Source organism: Labeo rohita, chromosome 2, assembly GCF_022985175.1.
Source record: "Labeo rohita strain BAU-BD-2019 chromosome 2, IGBB_LRoh.1.0, whole genome shotgun sequence".
NCBI classification, from domain to species: Eukaryota; Metazoa; Chordata; class Actinopteri; order Cypriniformes; family Cyprinidae; genus Labeo; species Labeo rohita.
The window spans coordinates 10,418,370-10,434,428 of NC_066870.1; the positions used below are offsets into that span (position 1 = coordinate 10,418,370).

The 16,059-nt window shown below is 41.9% G+C and overlaps 1 protein-coding gene across 1 annotated transcript; it reads left to right on the forward strand.

Annotated features, from left to right (window-relative positions):
• Positions 1-285: 285 nt before the first annotated feature.
• LOC127174406 (uncharacterized) lies at positions 286-5,777 on the forward strand. The gene is made up of 3 exons (XM_051124837.1): positions 286-1,457; positions 1,558-1,726; positions 5,380-5,777. Exons 1-3 carry the CDS (start codon positions 998-1,000, stop codon positions 5,507-5,509), a joined length of 759 nt encoding a protein of 252 aa, XP_050980794.1. The 5' UTR covers positions 286-997; the 3' UTR covers positions 5,510-5,777.
• The last annotated feature ends 10,282 nt before the right edge of the window (positions 5,778-16,059 follow it).

Genomic DNA, 16,059 nt, shown 5'->3' on the forward strand with positions numbered 1-16,059 from the left:
AACCCACACCCACCCACTTCCCATCTCGTTCTTCTGAGTTTGAGATCTTCCCAGAGCACTAGCCTGCTTCAAAGACTAAAATCAAGGCGCCCACCACTAGTTCAAGTACTAAGTTTTTTTCTCAATACCGCTACAATAGAGGCAGTACGTGCATTGCGTTCACGCGTTTGCATTGCAGATTATAGTTTTCTGTTGCTACGTGGGCACTCAGTTTTTTTCTGACATTTAGCAAAAATATAAAGATTCAGCGCTTCACATCAGCAATTTGGTTGTCTCGACAACAAATGCTAGACTAAGACACACTTTTCTCATCTCCTCGAATGCAAAAAAACCATTAGCCTTTATAAATACAGTGCTGTATTATAAATACAGAAAACATGTACTTTTTCAATCAACACTTCTTTATTTACCTCAAGTCTGCAAACACGCTGAGATGCTTCAAACTGCGCGCCGCACTTCATTCACGAGAGAGGCGGGAGGATTAATACGGTTTGACTGACAGTTTAATGAGCCAATGGCGTCACGAGGTTTAGTGGCGGTGACGTCGCTTACTGACCCAGGATCAGTGATCCGTAGCAGTTATATTTCCGATTTGAGCTTAAAGTATAGAAAAATATATAGCTTTTAGCTTTTGTTGACGCTACCGCGCTACTTGATCAAAATAAGAGCTTAGCTACTGAAAAGCTATTTGATTCAGAAAACAGCGACGCTACCACCACGCTACTGAGAAATGTAGTTAAGCTAGTAGCGTCACTACTTGTACCGACGCTACTGCCCAACACTGGATTCAGTCATCAAACAGCTGATTAACAGAGTGGATAATGTGAGGAGAGGAACCACATCACTTTCTTTAAAGAGACGAGCAGCTGGCAACAGTAAAGAAGAAGATACTTTGCGTAGAAAGAAGAGACTAGACAGCTATGGGTGTAAAAACTGGCAACCGGTGCAGCTACCAGCTAATGAAACGCCTGACACCCAGAAACATGTACAGGAGGAAATGAAAAAAATGAACAGAGAAAGGTGCCAGGACACCAACACTGTTGAGAATATGATGAGGGCCACCTTCTTCACCCAGAGAAAAGACATCATTAATGGTGTTGACACCTCTGATTTGATGCATGAATGGCCATATTTATTTGAAACAGCTGGCATGATGACTCACTTTAAAGAGCTAACAGGGATAGACATTGATGACAAAGCTATAGCAAGTAAGTGTGCTAGGGTTGTTTCATACTTCAAATGTAGTGACAAGACAGCGAACATGCATACCATCTTCAGGGAAATGGAAAAATCAAGCAAGAATGTGGATGATGTCAGTGCTGCTGGGTTTCTTCAGCTAGTTCTTAGCTACTTCAGTGAGAGAGAAGACCAGATGTTCCATAAAGTGGATCAGACAACCTTGTCCTCTGAAGTAGACTGTGCAAATCTTCCATGTACACCCTGCATAGTTGTGTGTGGTATGTTTGAATATTTTTAAAGGAAAACCATTTAATATTGCAGGAATTTAAGTTTGTCACAGTGTTACTGATCCCTTCTTTTTCTAATGTATAACAACAGGAAGTCCCCCCTTGACAGCAGAGAACTATATGTTTTCTGTGGACCAAGTCGTAGTAAACAGCCACATCACCATCTTCAGTGATGCTCTGAAGCTGATGTTTGCCTCGTACTACTGCTTCAACATTTCATACCCAGGAGACCAAGGAGCAACGCTAGAGTTTGTGCAAAGGTAAAAAAAACAACAACACACACAGACTCACTCTCATACACACATCCTCACATACCACACACACACACACACACACATTGTGTTTACATGTTTTATGGGGACATTCCATAGGCGTAATGGTTTTCATACTGTACAAACCGTATTTTCTATAGCCCTACACCTAAACCTAGCCCTCACAGGAGATTGAGCACACTTTTACTTCCTCAAAAAAACTCATTGTGCATGATTTATAAGCCTGTTTCCTCATGGGGACCTAAAACATGTCCCCACAAGGTCAAAATTTACTGGTATTACTATCCTTGTGGGGACATTTGGTCCCCATAACGTGATAAATACCAGGTACACTGTCACACACGCATCCTCACAGTCACACAGTCACACACGCATCTTCACATTCTCACACTCTCACACACCCACACTTACACTCACACTGTCACACCCATACTCACACACTGTCACACACGCATCCTCACACACTCACACATGCATCCTCACATACTCACACTCTCACACATGCATCCTCACTCACACATACACGCATCCTCACACACTGTCACACGCATCCTCACAGTCACACATGCATCTTCACATTCTCACACTCTCACACACACCCTCACATACTCACACTCTCACACACACGCATCCTCATATACTCACACATATCCTCACATACTCACACTCTCACACACGCATCCTCATATACTCACACATATCCTCACATGCTCACACTCTCACACACGCATACTCATATACTCACACACATCCTCACATCCTCACACTCTCACACACACACACACACGCATCCTCACATACTCACTGTCACACACGCATCCTCACATACTCATATACTCACACTCTCTCAAACACACACACACACACCCTCACATGCTCACTCTCACACACACGCATCCTCATATACTCACACATATCCTCACATACTCACATTCTCATACACGCATACTCATATACTCACACACGCATCCTCACACTCACACATGCATACTTATATACTCACACATATCCTCACATACTCACAATCTCACACGCATCCTCATATACTCACACATATCCTCACATACTCATAAATCTCATACACGCATAATCATATACTCACACACGCATCATCACATACTCACACTCTCACACATGCATACTCATATACTCACACATGCATCCTCACATACTCACACTCTCACACATGCATACTCACATACTCACACTCTCACACATGCATACTCACATACTCACATATCCTCACGTACTCGCAATCTCACACACGCATACTCACACTCTCACACATGCATACTCATATACTCACACATATCCTCACATACTCACAATCTCACATACGCATACTCATATACTCACACATGCATCCTCACATACTCACACTCTCACACATACATACTCACATATCCTCACGTACTCACAATCTCACACACGCATCCTCACATACTCACACTCTCACACACACACACACGCATCCTCACATACTCACAATCTCTCAAACACACACACACACACACCCTCACATACTCACTCTCACACACGCATACTCATATACTCACACATATCCTCACATACTCACACTCTCACACATGCATACTCATATACTCACACATATCCTAACATACTCACAATCTCACACACGCATCCTCATATACTCACACATATCTTCACATACTCACAATCTCACACGCATCCTCATATACTCACACATATCTTCACATACTCACAATCTCACACACGCATCCTCATATACTCACACATATCCTCACAATCTCACACACGCATCCTCATATACTCACACATATCCTCACATACTCACAATCTCACACACGCATCCTCATATACTCACACATATCCTTACATACAATCTCACACACGCATACTCATATACTCACACACGCATCCTCACATACTCACACTCTCACACATGCATACTCATATACTCACACATATCCTCACATGCTCACACACACGCATCCTCATATACTCACACATATCCTCACATACTCACAATCTCATACACACACGCATCCTCATATACTCACACATATCCTCACATACTCACAATCTCATGCACGCATACTCATATACTCACACGCATCCTCACATACTCACACTCTCACACATGCATACTCATATACTCACACATATCCTCACATACTCACAATCTCACACACGCATACTCATATACTCACACACGCATCCTCACATACTCACACTCTCACACATGCATACTCACATACTCACACATATCCTCACATACTCACAATCTCACACACACGCGTCCTCATAAACTCACACATATCCTCACATACTCACAATCTCATACACGCATACTCATACTCACACACGCATCCTCACATACTCACACTCTCACACATGCATACTCATATACTCACACATATCCTCACATACTCACAATCTCACACACGCATACTCATATACTCACGCATCCTCACATACTCACACTCTCACACATGCATACTCACACATATCCTCACATACTCACAATCTCACACACACGCATCCTCATATACTCACACATATCCTCACATACTCACAATCTCATACACGCATACTTATATACTCACACACGCATCCTCACATACTCACAATCTCACACACGCATACTCATATACTCACACACGCATCCTCACATACTCACACTCTCACACATGCATACTCACATACTCACACATATCCTCACATACTCACAATCTCACACACACGCATCCTCATATACTCACACATATCCTCACATACTCACAATCTCATACACGCATACTCATACTCACACACGCATCCTCACATACTCACACTTCACACATGCATACTCATATACTCACACATATCCTCACATACTCACAATCTCACACACACACACGCATCCTCATATACTCACACATATCCTCACATACTCACAATCTCATGCACGCATACTCATATACTCACACACGCATCCTCACATGCTCACACTCTCACACATGCATACTCATATACTCACACATATCCTCACATACTCACAATCTCACACACGCATACTCATATACTCACATACGCATCCTCACATACTCACAATCTCACACACGCATCCTCATATACTCACACATATCTTCACATATTCACAATCTCATACACGCATACTCATATACTCACACACGCATCCTCACACTCTCACACATGCATACTCACATACTCACACATATCCTCACATACTCACAATCTCACACACGCATCCTCATATACTCACACATATCTTCACATACTTACAATCTCATACACGCATACTCATATACTCACACACGCATCCTCACATACTCACACTCTCACACATGCATACTCATAAACTCACACATATCCTTACATACTCACAATCTCACACACGCATACTCATATACTCACACACGCATCCTCACATACTCACACTCTCTCAAACACGCATCCTCACACACATTCACATAACACACTCTCTTACAATATGTCTGTCTCACACATAACATCCTCTCACAAACATGTCTTTATAGCAGACATCCTCCACAAGCATGCCCTATGCAAATTCTAATTACTCTGCTTTTATTATTTCTATATTTGGAGCATATGTTACAGTCTGTGTTTTATTACTAATGATTTTTTTCATTAAACAGATGCCTTTTTAAGATGAACCCTGAGAAGGGACCAAAAGTGGAGAAGACCACATCAAGAAAGCTAACAGCAGTCAGTCCGAAGGTTCTTTCATTGATTAGCAAGATTGCGGACTATGAATGGATGGACTAAAAACTTTGAGAGTCAGATCATCCTTCATTGCCTAGCAGGCTTAATATAGTTGGCGATCATTTGCTTTCGTGGTTTGTAATTTCTTTTTTTGTCCATGCCTTATGTGTTGTCAAGATGAATTCATCTGTTCCCAGGTCGTTCGGATTTGTTTATCAAATTGTTACATTTTTACAGATTTGAAAAATTCCTTTTATTGTATATTGCTGCAGCTTTGATTTTTTTTTAAATAATTTTATACTGTTGCAGTTATAAATTGTGTTGTTGCAGAAATTTTAACTTTTGGAGTAATTTGTATATTTGAATATTGTTGCAGTTATTATACTGTTGTAGTTTTAAACAAAGAATATAAGTAAATTGCAGTTATGCTATATTGATATTCTTGCATTTGAGATGTTATACTCTTGCAGATGAATAAATTATTAAAACACTGTTTATTAAAACGCTGATTATTTGAATTAAAGCAGTGTCCAAAATGGATAATTTCATGTTTTTTTACGTAACTTTCCTCAATATTTAAGTACAGTTCCATATTGAATATTAAAAGCTCAAGAAAATACAGAAAATCTTGTGTAAAAAACAGTTTTTTGAATTACGGAAAAATACTGTTATTTAATGTGCCTGTTATTTTACGTTTTTTTCCGGCACCCCAGCTGCCGGAATTTTACCGTTTTTTTACGGGATTTTTTTTTACAGTGTGCACATCATAAAATAATATTACACATAATGTAAACAAAGTAAAACACTTACTTTTGGCATTTTCCTTAATAAAACCAACTTTCCCATCTGCTCCGCGTTGTGATTGAAAGAAAATATCTCTCTGAGTAAAAGTTTAGGAGAGAACAGCACATAAATATCACTATAAATCAATATGACGTTATAAAATACATATTTCAAATGACATAAAACATTTACTTCTAGCGTTTCCCTGTTAAAAGCGACCTCCACCTCAGCACTGCATAGCAATTCAGATCTATGAGAAATGTTTAGGTGCACACAGAATATTAATATCATCATAAAGTAATATTACACATAATGTAAATGAAGTAAAACACTTTTCCTTGATAAAACCAACTTTCCCGTCCGCTCCGCATCATGATTGAAAGAAAATATCTCTCTGAGAAAAAGTTCAGGAGAGCACAACACAGAAATACCACTGTGAGAAACGTTTAGGTGCACACAACATATTAATGTGGTCATAATTATTATACATAATGTAAATTAGGTAAAACACTTGATTTCTGTGTATTCCTTGATAAAAACCAACTGCCCTGTCTCCTCCGCATCGCGAGTGAAAGGAAATAACGTTATCTCTCAAAGAAAAAGTTTAGAGCTAACGTTAATTGCACAGCACTCTCGTCTGTTCCGCATGGCGAGTGGAAAAAAATGTCTTTGAGAAACGTTTAGCGGCATACAGCACATTAATATCGTTATAAAACGATATGATATTACAAAACACATTTTGTGCGTAAGATTAAACACTTTATTTCGTTGTTTCCCGTCCTCATATGCTCCGCATCGCGAGGAAAGAAAATGGCGTCTGTAAAAAATATTTCAAATGGGTGAGGCTCGCACACCAGCAAATGTCCCAGATGTGAATTACTACTAAATCCGACGGACCAAACAACGACCAATTTTCAACGTCGATTTTTGGGCTAAATTAGGACTACATCCAACGGACCAAACAACGACCAATTTTCAATGTCGATTTTTGGGCTAAAAGAAGTCCATGACGGGCCGACTTGATTTAGCCCGAAAAAAAAACGACATCCAAATGAAGTCTGGTGTTGCGTGGGTAACTACAATCAATTCAACACTAACCTAAACAAAGAAAAAGATCATGGCCGCCATCCCCGAGCCAGTCCACAAGATGGCCGCCATCCCCAAGCCTGTTCACAAGATGGCCGCCATCTCCAAGTCTGTTCATAAGATGGCTGCTCCATCTGAGTCCCCAGCCAGGATGGCTGCCACGCCTGAGCCTCATCAGTCCAAAATCATCTCATCCCAAGCCTGTTCACAAGATGGCCGCCATCCCCAAGCCTGTACACAAGATGGCCGCCATCCCCAAGCCTGTTCACAAGATGGCCGCCATCTCCAAGTCTGTTCATAAGATGGCTGCCCCATCTGAGTCCCCAGCCAGGATGGCTGCCACGCCTGAGCCTCATCAGTCCAAAATCATCTCATCCAAATCTCATCTCACCATGTCTGCCACACCCAAAGCAAATCAAGTGATGGCTGATCCTCCAGTGTCAAGTCAGAGCTGCACTTTCAGTGCCAAGCCAAGTCACAGCTGTTACTTCTGAGTCAAGCCAAGTTACAGCTGTTCTCCATGAGTCAAGCCAAGTCGCAGCTGTTCTGCATGAGTCAAGCCAAGTCACAGCTGTTCTCCATGAGTCAAGCCAAGTTACAGCTGTTGTTCCTGAATCAAGCCAAGTTACAGCTGTTGTTCCTGAGTCAAGTCAAGTCACAGTTGTTGTTCCTGAGTCAAGTCAAGTCACAGTTGTTGTTCCTGAGTCAAGCCACTTTACAGCTGTTGTTCCTGAGTCAAGCCACGTTACAGCTGTTGTCCCTGAGTCAAGCCAAGTTACAGCTGTTGTTCCTGAAACAAGCCAAGTTACAGCTGGGTTGTCTATGTTAAGCCAAGCCACAGCTGACCTTCATGAGCCAAGCCAAGTTACAGCAGATCTTCATGAGCCAAGTCAAGTTACTGCTGTTGTTCCCAAGTCAAGTCAAGCCACAGCTGATCTTCATGAGCCAAGCCAAGTTACAGCAGATCTTCATGAGCCAAGTCAAGTTACTGCTGTTGTTCCCGAGCCAAGTCAAGCCACAGCTGATCTTCATGAGCCAAGCCAAGTCACAGCTGACCTCCATGAGCCAAGTCAAGTCACAGCTGACCTTCATGAGCCAAGTCAAGTGTGAGGAAGGAGATCTAGCCCTGACCGAGTTAGCACTGGTTTACATTTTAGACGTCATTCACATACATTCCCCCTGAATCAAGTCAAGACTCAGCTGCGCTCCTAACGGAGCCTCTTCACAACATGGCTGCTAGTATAGAGCCTTGCCAAGCCACGGCCATCATGCCGGAACCTCGCCAGGTCCCGTCTCAGCTGACCTCCTATAGCCTTGTCACGTCTCAGCTGACCCCCCAGAGCCTTGTCACGTATCAGCTGACCCCCCAGAGCCTCGTCACGTATCAGCTGATATCCCAGAGCCTCGTCAGGTCTTAGCCGTCCTTCCAAAGCCTCGCCAGGTCTTGTCTCATCTCCCAAGCCACGCAGAGCCCACGTTCCCAAGCCACGCAGAGCCCACGCTCTCTAATCTCACAGCCTCCACACCCTCAAGCCCGGCAGGCATCCCACTTCTGTGCATCTTCTGTGCTGTCTGTCATGGCCATCGCCATTTTAAGCATGTGGGCTACACACTGTACTCCAGAGGCCTCGCCTGACCACGAGTCTGCTCCAGAGGCCTCGCCTGACCACGAGTCTGCTCCAGAGTCCTCGCCTGACCACGAGTCTGCTCCAGAGGCCTCGCCTGACCACGAGTCTGCTCCCGAGGCCTCGTCTGTCCACGAGTCTGTGCCAGAGGCCTCTCCTGTCGAAGAATTTGCGCCAATGCCTCCAGAGGTGTCAACGTAGAACCTCCCAAGGAGGCGGCGTCCACCCATGAGCTCACTGCCATGTCTGACCATGAGTCTGCGCCAATGCCCCCGGAGGTGGCGGCTCCGGATGCAGAACCCCCTAAGGGGGCGGCGTCCACCTACAAACTCTCTGCCCATGCCCAAAGCCTCCTTTTCTATTGTTGAATAGTTACGTTGACTTTTGTTAAACTTTTTAGAATAGTAGCAAAAGGGATGATCGATTCCATAAAAGCACCGCACCAGCACCTACTTCACTGGCATCAACCTCCATCTTAAATTCCACATCAAAATTTGGGGCAGACAACACGGGTTCACTACACAACAGAGCTTTAATGTTGTCAAAAGCTATCTGACATTCAGGTGACCATACAAAAGATACCGAAGTTCTCGGCATTGGGTAACAATCAGGTATCGTTACTGCATTTACACGTCGATAATCAGTACAAAAAGCGATTAGTGCCATCAGACTTCTGCACTAATAAACACGGAGAACTCCAAGGGCTAATACTAGGCTTCGCTAACCCTTTCTCCAACAGGTACTGAGTTTCTCGTTTCATCATGTCTCTTTTAACCGTGTTCACCCTATAAGGATGTTGTTTAATGGGCTGGGCATTATGAACTATGATATCGTGTTTCAAAACACTCGTTAGTGTAGGAGCATCACCTAAAATACAAAGGAATTTATTAAAAAGCTGGACAATGTCTTGCTTTTGGTCATCATCCAAATGACCCAGAATTTTAGACAAGTCCGCGAGAGTCTCAGAATTCGACAACCTGGCGGACAACCGCAATGTATCTGCCTTAATCAATCCATCTAGGTCTACATTCTCTGGTTCTGCCACTGGGCTCACCTCACAAGCAACACCTACAGGCAAGGCTGCATCACTCTTTTCCACTGTGGTAAGGGATTCTACAGCTTCTCTAAAAAAATAAGCTTTTAACATATTAATGTGACATACTCGCTTCTGACGCTTTCTATCAGGGGTACTAACCACATAATCTGTGTCACTGATTTTCTGCAAGATCTCATATGGCCCTGAGAATCGTGCGGATAAGGTGGAACCAGGAACAGGAAGTAAGACCAGGACTTGATCGCCTACTGCAAAGGATTAAATAAAAAGACATTAACAATGCCAAAGGCTTCATTTTCCATTTGAAGTTTACAACAAATGCTTCTTGAGCTAAAGTACAGGACTCATGAACCAAAACTCTTTCAAATGGAGAAAAAAACTTACTTACATACTCAAGCACATTTGTTTTCTTGTCATACTCAAGCACATTTGTTTTCTTGTCATTCTCCATACCTAACATTCTCTCTTTTAGTGCTTTCAAAGGTCCTCTCACCGTATGGCCGAAGACCAATTCTGCCGGACTAAACCCAAGAGATTCCTGAAAGGTTTCTCGGATTGAAAATAAAAGCAATGGTACACCCTCATCCCACTCGTTCCCTGTCTCAATGCAATACTTCCTCAACATTGCTTTAAGTGTCTGATGGAATCTCTCCAACATTCCCTGACTTTCAGGATGAAAAGCGCTAGATGTACGGTGCGTAATATTGAGCGTTTTAAAAACTTGTGAGCACAATTTAGAAAGAAAATTAGTTCCTTGATCGGACTGAATGACCTTTGGCAAACCAAACGTAGTGAAAAATTTTATTAGGGCTTTCACGACTGCCTTAGCTGTAATTTTACGCAGTGGAATAGCCTCTGGATATCTAGTAGCGGTACACATAATTGTGAGTAAAAACTGGTTACCGGATTTGGACTTTGGTAGAGGCCCCACACAGTCTACCATGACATGCTCAAAAGGTTCGCTCAACACCGGAATCGGGATCAAAGGAGCAGGTGGAATCACCTGGTTAGGTTTACCCACATACTGACATACATGACAAGTTTTACAGTACCGTATTACATCACGCTTGAGACCGTGCCAAAAGAAATGCTGAAGGATGCGGTTGTAGGTCTTGGTTATCCCTAAATGTCCTGCTAACGTGTGATCATGGGCCAGGGACAAGACCTGTGGACGAAAGATAGTAGGGACTACCACCTGATAAACAAAGTTCCACTCGCTCTCAGTAGAATTACTTTTACGCCACTTTCGCATAAGTAACCCATCTTTAACCAACGAAACGTTATCGAATTCGGCGTTCTCAGCCAGTTTGAAACATTTTACCAACGAAGGATCATTATTTTGAGCTTCAACAAGTTTCTCACGTGTTACCGTTAATGATAAAGAGTCGCTCCCTACAACTTCCTTAGCCTCAGTGTCGCCGAGCTTGGTTACTGCAACATCTCCAGATACACCATCTGCACAAAGGAAAGTGTCAGATAAAAATATATCGTTGTGTTCTTTAGCTTGGGCACGTGTAACAACGCATGCCGGAAATACATTAGGATATTCCTGAAACAGCTCATCTTCTTTAAACTGGGTTAGTGGAAAGTCAATTACTTCTAGTGAGGGTATTATTTTCTCACCGGCTAAGTCATTTCCTAAAATGAAAGACACCCCTTTCACTGGCAACACAGGGCGTACTCCTACCTCCACAAAATCTGTGACCAAATCAGATTGAAAATGAACGCGGTGTATGGGCACTTTCATAACCTCCATACTAAAACTTTGAACTAACCTACTAAAACCAACAGAAGATTTCTCTGAAAAAGGCAAGACATCTGCACAAACAAACGATTGCGAAGCTCCTGTATCGCGCAACACCTGCACCTCAACCTGGTCTTCCTTGTTGCCTGTCAACGAGACCAACCCTTTAAACAGGAAAGGCAAATAAGTGGGGTCGGGCAAATCCTCTCTTTGTTCAGCCCTCGAACCTTGTTTAATAGAGCTAACAAAACCCACCTCTTTTTTAGGAGAGTGCTGTTTACGTTTCAAAGATAGACAGTCAGCTATCACGTGCCCTTTCCTATGACAATAAAAGCATTCTCGAGTCTCTTTAGACTTCTCACCATTTTGTCTGGGCAGTTGAACATTCACTGAAGACCTCGGTACAAAACTTTTTCAGCACCTGTTGACTGAAAAACATTTTTGTGTGTAAGTACAAACTCGTCCGCTAACACTGCAGCTTGTGACAACGTTGTTACTTTTTGTTCATTCAAGTACAATACCATCCTCTCTGGGAGACACTGCTTAAAATCCTCCAACAACATAAGCTCTCTAAGTGAGTTAAAATCATCAGCTCTACTAGAGGTGCGCCATTTATCAAAAAGAACTGCCTTATCTTGTGCAAATTCCACAAAAGTTTGAGAAGCATGTTTTTCTTACGGTTCCGAAACTGTTGTCTATATGCTTCTGGAACTAGCTCATAAGCTCTCAATATGGCAAGTTTAACCACGTCATATTTCAGACCATCTTCTAAGGATAAGGTAGAGTACACTTCTAAAGCCTTTCCCATTAATTTGCATTGAAGTAGTAGTGACCACACATCTTTAGGCCAACCCAGAGAAATAGCGATCCTCTCAAAAGCGCTAAAATAACTATCCACTTCAGATTCCCTAAAATTCGGTACCAAAGCAATATGTTTGCCCACATCAAATGCAGCAGGACCAGAATTAACCGAATTATCACTCACCGACGAGGCGTTCTGCTGAACAGCGGGGACCGAAGTAACCTTAGCCGCCTCGATCTCCAACTTACGTAGCTGAACTTCTTTGTCGGCTTGGATTTCGAGCCTGCGGACTTCTAGACGGAGATCCAGTTCTGCTTGGCGGGCCTGCGCTCGCTCCTGAGCCTCCATACGGAGTCTTTCGATGCGCACTTTTATTTGCGTCTCCCCTCTTGAACTGGGAGTACCTGGTGAAAAAGGTTCAAAAGGTGGCAAAACACCCCCGACATCGACCTCCGTCTCTGCCGCGGCTGTCTCTACCCCCTCTTTACCTAACTCCCCTCATGCCCCACGCCAGCAGGATCAGTCTCTTTATCAACGTCAGGCTGTTTTAAAATCCCCAAGTTGCAAAGCCAACTTCAGTTTTAATTTGTTTTTTTAACCATTGCTTTGAAATTGGAATCTTGAAGTGGGTAGCTATTAGCCCGGTGTTTTGCGCTTGAGATTTGCAAAAAGTTGAAAAATGACCATCCTTTTTGACGGTCTCAGCTTTCAGCTTTTTCTCCCCACCGCTTTCAATCCCATAATGCACCCTGTGAGCGTTTAAGCTCAACTTCCATAGGAATGAATGGAAAACGCTCGCTTCGCCCTGCTCTCTACGCTGTAGTGGAAAAACACCGTTAGAATACAGCATGGCTGCATCCGAAATGGCATACTCAATGAGTAGGTAGTTAATTTCAATAAAAGAGTAGATATTCTTTTCAACTAAAAGAGTACATACTCTACAGCCAAATCTCGATGAATATGAATGCAAACCAGATGTCATCCACCATGTTTACGTTATCCTGTGACCTACAACATTATAACAAGCGCAACAACTTAAAAGATATGAGTGACAGGTTTAATTCATCTATCTGTAATTATTTTGATGTTGATGAAATTTGCTCATTTTGTGGTCTCGTTGAAGTAACAGCTGTAACCAATAAATTTGGGTGGATTTAATTTTTATATTTTTAGCTTTAATATGACCCACAGTTGAATTCTTAAATATATTTTTTATTATTATGAAAACCAAAATCATTATCTCTTGAATATATAATTAATTTCTTTATTTTATGTGCAAAATGTATCATCCAACAAGCAAAACCATCTTAAATCTCTTTGTTTTCCTCTTTCAACTCTGAGCATCACTAACTCAACAAACCTATCTAGTACATTTTCCTCTGTGTTTGCAATGTCTGCACAAAGGAGACGTTGATCAGCTGCTCAAAGATCTTGCCTTTGGAGAAGACTGTTGATTATATGTGTTGTATATTGTATATATGAGAGAGAGAGAGAGAGATAGAGAGAGTATTAAAATCTTTAATATTTAAAAAACACTAAAATCTTTTTTTTATTTAGTAAAACAAGCAAAATGTAATTTGACAGTTAATTTGTGTTTCTTCCATTTGCAAATAATCGCACCAACTGTTGTCACCTTCTCACCAAGCTGCTTGGCACTGGTCTTGTAGCCCATTACAGCCTTGTGTAGGTCTACAATCTTGTCCCTGACATCCTTGGACAGTTCTTTGGTCTTGGTCATGGTGGAGAGTTCTGATTGATTGATTGCTTCTGTAAACAGGTGTCTTTTATACAGGTAACAAGCTGAGATTAGGAGCACTCCCTTTAAAAGAGAGTGCAATTATATTTTATTTACTGACAACAACAGGGAACATGAATAAATGAATAAAAGAATAAATAAAAGTAACCATGACAATAAATAACGACACATGGAATAAAGCTTCTTCAAACATATCGTGAACCCACATCCTACTGCTATCGCAACACAGCTGTGCCAGTTCTGAAGCTGACCACCATGCACCTGTCTTTGCTGGGGTCCCTATAATAAGAGCACTATAAGTTTGCATGAAAGCATCTGCCAAAAGCATAAATGTAAATGTTATTAAATTCTTTTTTATGTCTTGGGCACAAAGGCACAATAAAGCTGCTTAATTTCTTACAGTTTATTTCTTCAAGGTACTACTATAATACAAATGCTTACATGCGTTTCAATTAATACAATTTCTGTTTGGGGGTTTAAAGGGCTAGTTCATCCAAACATATAAATTAATTCATTATTTACTCACTTCCACACTGTCCAATCCTTGTGACTGTTTATTTGTTTATTATTATTTTTTTTTTGGTCAAGTTTGTCCTGCTGGTTTCTGTTCATACAACATCAATCAATGGAGCCCAAGTTTCAGAAGCTTAATGACATTTTTGATGATGCCTTTGAAGCATCTGAAACTCGGGATTTACTGACTGATGGAACCAGCAAAACAACCTTGACCAAAATCACATCCTCAGCGTCTTTTAGTCTTTTTCTAGATGCCCTTGCTGACTCTGAGCTCACTGATGATGAAGAGACCACAGCAACATCTGGTCCAGATAAGGCAACGAGAGTAGATGGATTGATAGAGGGCCCTAATCCATGGCACTGGACCATTTCCAGGATGCTGCTGTGGATTTCTCATTTTTCAGTGCACACAACAGTCTGCAGACATTTCAGATCATACAAAAATGCACAAACACATTACAAAAGCTGTCATTTTAACAGCACAGTGCCATCTCTGTATTAGAAGTAACATGATCTTGCTTTATATTTCTGCTTCAGGTTTTCCTCTTTTTTCCCCACATATGCCACTGTTACCTTTCCTTGCAGGTGCTGCTCCACCACAAAAGCTCTGCAGCAAATGCATAGGAATCAAGAATCTGAAAAGTGCGGTAATAGCCCTGTTTGAAATTACAACAATTAAAATAAACTACAACTTAAGATCTGAAAGATGTTTTATTAATGTCTGTAGTATACTTACTCAAAGCCTTTGATGGCAGCATTCCTTTATTAGTCACTCTGCACTGGATAAGTACAAGTGTGTTTCATCTGTCCCTGTATCATCCAGGCAAGATTCAGTTACCTCTGTGATTTATGTGGTCACTACTAAATGTATATGTTGAGGTAGTTGGTGAGTTACTAGTTACTGTTACTAGATCCTAGTTGCTGTCTAGCATTTTTACACCTTAAGCAAATCAACAGTTTACCATACAGTAGCTCAACAAAATGAGTTTTGGTTTCTAATACTCACAGTTGTAAACACCCTCGTCGCCGTTCTCCATCGATGATGATGACGTACTGATATCCCGTGGACTTCTGGGATTGAAAAGTGTCCATCCAATGCACATTACAGAATCTTGGCTGAAGCAGTAGGACATCCAGGGATTTCTCACCTACTCTTTTATGAATACTCAGTTCCTGTGATTGAAAAGTGTCCATCCGATGCACACTACAGAATCTGGGCTGAAGCAGTAGGACATCCGGGGATTTCT